We start from the raw sequence: 7,500 nt of genomic DNA on the forward strand, positions 1-7,500 counted from the left end.
CCGACTCGAAAATTTTGACATTGACTGCTGTTGTTAGTCTGCTGAAGCAGCTCAGACGAGAAGGTCAGTTATCATCGCGATGTACAATACCCTTGCAGCACCAAATTAAGTTAATAGCCTATTAGGCAATTATTTCACAACTTTCATTATATACACAACACACATAGAAAAATGACAGAGGTCCGGACATCGCGGGGACCTCAATTGTGGGTACAGCCCTGTCCCTATGCACTTTTTAATATTACAGCACAAATTTTAAATTTTCCATTAAATGAGTTGCATCTGAATGTGTAATAGGCCTACTTTGTTGCGTTGTTGAGGCGTTAGCCTTCCCCTCACTCCACAGCAAATCCTTAAATTAATGGTAGCTATTCAGAACAAAACGAGAATGAAAAATAAGTAGGCTACCCTATAAGATAATAATACAAATAATAATAATAATAGTATAAAGACAACATTTATTTTAAACATCAAGTCTAAACGAATTAATTTTAATCAAAACTGAAACTGCAGACGTTGGGCTCGTGCATCTCTCATTCGGTCCAAAGTTTCCACATTGGCGATGTAGCCTAACATTTGGATGCTTAACTGTAAAGAAAGCTGCTTCAGTCACAGGCCTACACATATCAGCATCTTCACATGCGGAGAAATGACATTGGAATAACAGCAAGTCGACAGTAGGCTATGAATGATTGACTGCCTTCATAGTGTACAACAGATAAATTAAATTAAGCCGAACTTTATATAAGTTCGGTTGATTGTATTTTATTTTGATAATGATCAGGCTTCTAATGTCAAATCTAGCAGTGCTAGAACTGACATATTGTGCGCACGCGAGACGCCGGCGCGATTACTTGGGATTTTTTCCTCAGCAGTGGAAACAAAGGAATACTAATTATTTATGGTCATACAGATAAGACAAGAGTACATCATTCAAAACGGTAAAGTGTCCATTGTGTATACATTAAAAATGACTACAAAATGTCATGCCTTTTAAAAATAAAGAAAACAACAGGATGCGGGTGCCGTCTCTGTCTCCTTCTGGCCCCAAAATCAACCAAAACACAGCGAAAAGTCTACTTGACACACAGACATATGAAATACAGAGATATTATCTATCTAGAAACCTAAGTGTCTACTTTGTATTATTTGACGTTAAATGCATTAAATAAGTCACTTTGGAATAAATAGCATGTTTTCAGATGATAAAGAAAACACGAATATAGTCCGTAAAAAACGGTAGGCTGTTAAAAATTATTTCGCTAGCCCCCTGGCTAGTGGTCCGCGGACCCCACTTTGAGAACCACTGAACTAATGAACCTTATTGTGAAGTGTTACCGTAATAACTCTAATGATTGTATAATGTGCATGTTTGTGTCTCTGCAGATTTTTCTTCATGTATCTCATCAACAAGGATGAAACCGAGCACACAGGCCAGGTACTTCCCAGCATGCTCTCCTGCATGTTCTCATGTGTTGGTGGTTCTGTATGATGGTTCTGTATGATGGTTCTTTATGATGGTTCTGTATGATGGTTCCTTATGATGGTTCTGTATGGTGGTTCTGTATGATGGTTCTGTATGGTGGTTCTGTATGATGGTTCTGTATGGTGGTTCTGTAAGATGGTTCTGTATGATGGTTCTGTATGGTGGTTCTGTATGATGGTTCTGTATGATGGTTCCTTATGATGGTTCTGTATGGTGGTTCTGTATGATGGTTCTGTATGATGGTTCCTTATGATGGTTCTGTATGGTGGTTCTGTATGGTGGTTCTGTATGATGGTTCCTTATGATGGTTCTGTATGGTGGTTCTGTATGATGGTTCTGTATGATGGTTCTGTATGATGGTTCTGTATGGTGGTTCTGTAAGATGGTTCTGTATGATGGTTCTGTATGGTGGTTCTGTATGATGGTTCTGTATGGTGGTTCTGTAAGATGGTTCTGTATGATGGTTCTGTATGGTGGTTCTGTATGATGGTTCTGTATGATGGTTCTGTATGGTGGTTCTGTATGATGGTTTTGTATGGTGGTTCTGTATGATGGTTCTGTATGGTGGTTCTGTATGGTGGTTCTGTATGTTGGTTCTGTATGATGGTTCTGTATGGTGGTTCTGTATGGTGGTTCTTTATGATGGTTCTGTATGGTGGTTCTGTATGGTGGTTCTGTATGATGGTTCTGTATGGTGGTTCTTTATGATGGTTCTGTATGGTGGTTCTGTATGGTGGTTCTTTATGATGGTTCTGTATGATGGTTCTTTATGATGGTTCTGTATGGTGGTTCTGTATGATGGTTTTGTATGATGGTTCTGTATGATGGTTCTGTATGGTGGTTCTGTATGATGGTTCTGTATGGTGGTTCTTTATGATGGTTCTGTATGATGGTTCTTTATGATGGTTCAGTATGGTGGTTCTGTATGATGGTTTTGTATGGTGGTTCTTTATGATGGTTCTGTAAGTTGGTTCTTTATGATGGTTCTGTATGGTGGTTCTGTATGATGGTTCTGTATGGTGGTTCTTTATGATGGTTCTGTATGGTGGTTCTGTGTGGTGGTTCTGTATGGTGGTTCTGTATGGTGGTTCTGTATGGTGGTTCTGTATGATGGTTCTGTATGATGGTTCTGTGTGGTGGTTCTGTATGGTGGTTCTGTATGATGGTTCTGTATGATGGTTCTGTATGGTGGTTCTGTATGGTGGTTCTTTATGATGGTTCTGTATGGTGGTTCTGTATGATGGTTCTGTATGATGGTTCTGTGTGGTGGTTCTGTATGGTGGTTCTGTATGATGGTTCTGTATGATGGTTCTGTATGGTGGTTCTTTATGATGGTTCTGTATGATGGTTCTGTATGGTGGTTCTGTATGATGGTTCTGTATGGTGGTTCTTTATGATGTTTCTGTATGGTGGTTCTGTATGGTGGTTCTGTATGATGGTTCTGTATGATGGTTCTGTAAGATGGTTCTGTATGATGGTTCTGTATGGTGGTTCTGTATGATGGTTCTGTATGGTGGTTCTGTATGATGGTTCTGTATGGTGGTTCTGTATGATGGTTTTGTATGGTGGTTCTGTATGATGGTTCTGTATGGTGGTTCTGTATGGTGGTTCTTTATGATGGTTCTGTATGGTGGTTCTGTATGATGGTTCTGTATGGTGGTTCTGTATGATGGTTCTTTATGGTGGTTCTGTATGGTGGTTCTTTATGATGGTTCTGTATGGTGGTTCTGTATGATGGTTCTGTATGATGGTTCTTTATGATGGTTCTGTATGGTGGTTCTTTATGATGGTTCTGTATGATGGTTCTGTATGGTGGTTCTGTATGATGGTTCTGTATGATGGTTCTGTATGATGGTTCTGTATGATGGTTCTGTATGATGGTTCTTTATGATGGTTCTGTATGATGAATCTGTATGATGGTTCTGTATGATGGTTCTGTATGATGGTTCTTTATGATGGTTCTGTATGATGATTCCTTATGATGGTTCTGTATGGTGGTTCTGTATGATGGTTCTGTATGATGGTTCTGTATGGTGGTTCTGTAAGATGGTTCTGTATGATGGTTCTGTATGGTGGTTCTGTATGGTGGTTCTGTATGATGGTTCTGTATGGTGGTTCTGTATGATGGTTCTGTATGGTGGTTCTGTATGATGGTTCTGTATGGTGGTTCTGTATGGTGGTTCTGTATGGTGGTTCTGTATGATGGTTCTGTATGGTGGTTCTGTATGGTGGTTCTGTATGGTGGTTCTGTATGATGGTTCTGTATGGGGGTTCTGTATGGTGGTTCTTTATGATGGTTCTGTATGGTGGTTCTGTATGATGGTTTTGTATGATGGTTCTGTATGATGGTTCTGTATGGTGGTTCTGTATGGTGGTTCTGTATGATGGTTCTGTATGGTGGTTCTTTATGATGGTTCTGTATGATGGTTCTTTATGATGGTTCTGTATGATGGTTCTGTATGATGGTTCTGTATGGTGGTTCTGTATGATGGTTCTGTATGGTGGTTCTGTATGATGGTTCTGTATGGTGGTTCTTTATGATGGTTCTGTATGGTGGTTCTGTATGGTGGTTCTTTATGATGGTTCTGTATGATGGTTCTGTATGGTGGTTCTGTATGATGGTTCTGTATGATGGTTCTGTATGGTGGTTCTGTATGATGGTTCTTTATGATGGTTCTGTATGATGGTTCTGTATGATGGTTCTTTATGATGGTTCTGTATGGTGGTTCTGTATGATGGTTCTGTATGGTGGTTCTTTATGATGGTTCTGTATGATGGTTCTGTATGGTGGTTCTGTATGATGGTTCTGTATGATGGTTCTGTATGGTGGTTCTTTATGATGGTTCTGTATGGTGGTTCTGTATGATGGTTCTGTATGATGGTTCTGTATGGTGGTTCTGTATGGTGGTTCTGTATGATGGTTCTTTATGATGGTTCTGTATGATGGTTCTGTATGATGGTTCTGTATGGTGGTTCTGTATGATGGTTCTGTATGGTGGTTTTTTATGATGGTTCTGTATGATGGTTCTGTATGATGGTTCTGTATGGTGGTTCTGTATGATGGTTCTTTATGATGGTTCTGTATGGTGGTTCTTTATGATGGTTCTGTATGATGGTTCTTTATGATGGTTCTGTATGATGGTTCTTTATGATGGTTCTGTATGGTGGTTCTTTATGATGGTTCTGTATGATGGTTCTGTATGGTGGTTCTTTATGATGGTTCTGTATGGTGGTTCTTTATGATGGTTCTGTATGATGGTTCTGTATGGTGGTTCTGTATGATGGTTCTTTATGATGGTTCTGTATGGTGGTTCTTTATGATGGTTCTGTATGATGGTTCTTTATGATGGTTCTGCATGATGGTTCTTTATGATGGTTCTGCATGGTGGTTCTTTATGATGGTTCTGTATGATGGTTCTGTATGGTGGTTCTTTATGATGGTTCTGTATGGTGGTTCTTTATGATGGTTCTGTATGATGGTTCTGTATGGTGGTTCTGTATGATGGTTCTGTATGATGGTTCTGTATGGTGGTTCTGTATGATGGTTCTTTATGATGGTTCTGTATGGTGGTTCTTTATGATGGTTCTGTATGATGGTTCTTTATGATGGTTCTGTATGATGGTTCTTTATGATGGTTCTGTATGGTGGTTCTTTATGATGGTTCTGTATGATGGTTCTGTATGGTGGTTCTTTATGATGGTTCTGTATGGTGGTTCTTTATGATGGTTCTGTATGATGGTTCTGTATGGTGGTTCTGTATGATGGTTCTGTAAGATGATGGTTCTGTATGGTGGTTCTTTATGATGGTTCTTTATGGTGGTTCTGTATGGTGGTTCTGTATGGTGGTTCTTTATGGTGGTTCTGTATGATGGTTCTGTATGGTGGTTCTGTGTGGTGGTTCTGTATGGTGGTTCTTTATGGTGGTTCTGTATGGTGGTTCTGTATGGTGGTTCTTTATGGTGGTTCTGTATGATGGTTCTGTATGATGGTTCTGTGTGGTGGTTCTGTATGGTGGTTCTGTATGGTGGTTCTTTATGGTGGTTCTGTATGATGGTTCTGTATGATGGTTCTGTGTGGTGGTTCTGTATGGTGGTTCTGTGTGGTGGTTCTGTATGGTGGTTCTGTATGATGGTTCTGCATGATGGTTCTGTATGATGGTTCTGTATGATGGTTCTATATGATGGTTCTGTATGGTGGTTCTTTATGATGGTTCTGTATGATGGTTCTGTATGATGGTTCTGTATGGTGGTTCTGTATGGTGGTTCTGTATGATGGTTCTGTATGATGGTTCTGTATGGTGGTTCTTTATGATGGTTCTGTATGGTGGTTCTGTATGGTGGTTCTGTATGATGGTTCTGTATGATGGTTCTGTATGGTGGTTCTTTATGATGGTTCTGTATGATGGTTCTGTATGATGGTTCTGTATGGTGGTTCTGTGTGGTGGTTCTGTATGGTGGTTCTTTATGATGGTTCTGTATGATGGTTCTGTATGATGGTTCTGTATGGTGGTTCTGTATGATGGTTCTGTATGATGGTTCTGTATGATGGTTCTGTATGGTGGTTCTTTATGATGGTTCTGTATGATGGTTCTGTATGATGGTTCTGTATGGTGGTTCTTTATGATGGTTCTGTATGATGGTTCTGTATGATGGTTCTGTATGGTGGTTCTTTATGATGGTTCTGTATGGTGGTTCTGTGTGGTGGTTCTGTATGATGGTTCTGTATGGTGGTTCTGTGTGGTGGTTCTGTATGATGGTTCTGTGTGGTGGTTCTGTATGATGGTTCTGTATGGTGGTTCTGTATGGTGGTTCTGTATGGTGGTTCTGTATGGTGGTTCTGTATGGTGGTTCTTTATGATGGTTCTGTATGATGGTTCTGTATGATGGTTCTGTATGGTGGTTCTTTATGATGGTTCTGTATGGTGGTTCTGTGTGGTGGTTCTGTATGATGGTTCTGTATGGTGGTTCTGTGTGGTGGTTCTGTATGATGGTTCTGTGTGGTGGTTCTGTATGATGGTTCTGTATGGTGGTTCTGTATGGTGGTTCTGTATGGTGGTTCTGTATGGTGGTTCTGTATGGTGGTTCTGTATGGCCACTGCGTGTGTGATCGTGAGTTTGGGACGGAGCCGAGAGTGGCTTCTGCTATTCAACACACACTCTTGTTTGTCTTTCAGGAGTCGTACGTTTGGAAAATGTACCAGGAGCGTTGCTGGGAATTCTTTCCCGCTGGCGACTGTTTCCGGAAACAATACGAGGACCAGCTCAATTAAACACACACACACACACACACACACACACACACGGATGGCTCTCTTCAGTGGCGCTTCTTTTGACTCGCAGTGAATATTTGAAGTTTACAGCTGCACCTGAAGATCCACGCTTTCCTGCCATCCGACGCTTCTTCATTTCATTAACAAACTCAAAGACTAATAGAAGAGGAGGAGGAAGAGGATGAGGAAGAGGAGGAGGAGGAGAGCGAGCGCTGCACGTCTCTTTCGACGGATCCGGTGCCTTATGCAAGATGAAGAAGAGGCTCCCTCAGCAGACTTACACTTTATATAGAACAATATCCTTCAGAACAATCTTTCATTGCATGTTTATTATGCAAGTTTAAGGAAACATTTGAAACGTAAAGATGCAAGCTGATCTATATCACAGTTTTATAGGTTTAAGAACATTTAAGGTGTCTCTGTCCTTTCACAATATTATATCACGGACTTTCCTGTCGTTCGCCAAGAATACGTCCAATTCCCATTCGCACTAGATTTAGTTTGATGCAGAAGCAATACCCATTCAGGGAGTCCACCCTACACCCTATACACTACACACTACACCCTATACACTACACACTACACCCTATACACTACACCCTATACACTACACCCTACACTACACCCTATACACTACACACTACACCCTATACACTACACACTACACCCTATACACAACACCCTATACACTACACTACACCCTATACACTACACACTACACCCTACACACTAAACCCTACACAC

At 40.5% G+C, this 7,500-nt stretch overlaps 1 protein-coding gene across 1 annotated transcript in view; it reads left to right on the plus strand.

Moving 5' to 3' along the window:
- LOC130079453 (ryanodine receptor 2-like) overlaps nt 1–7,379 on the plus strand; it is a gene marked incomplete at its 5' end in the record, with an annotated part of 14,886 nt that extends 7,507 nt beyond the window's left edge. The window contains 2 exons of the mRNA XM_056244728.1: nt 1,387–1,438; nt 6,661–7,379. Of these exons, the coding sequence (XP_056100703.1) occupies nt 1,387–1,438; nt 6,661–6,756 (148 nt within the window). The remainder of the gene's footprint in view (nt 1–1,386; nt 1,439–6,660) is intronic.
- Nucleotides 7,380–7,500: the final 121 nt, after the last annotated feature.

The sequence above is a fragment of the Rhinichthys klamathensis genome, unplaced genomic scaffold (genome assembly GCF_029890125.1).
Source record: "Rhinichthys klamathensis goyatoka isolate OS25496 unplaced genomic scaffold, OSU_Roscu_1.1 h1tg001063l_1, whole genome shotgun sequence".
NCBI lineage: Eukaryota > Metazoa > Chordata > Actinopteri > Cypriniformes > Leuciscidae > Rhinichthys > Rhinichthys klamathensis.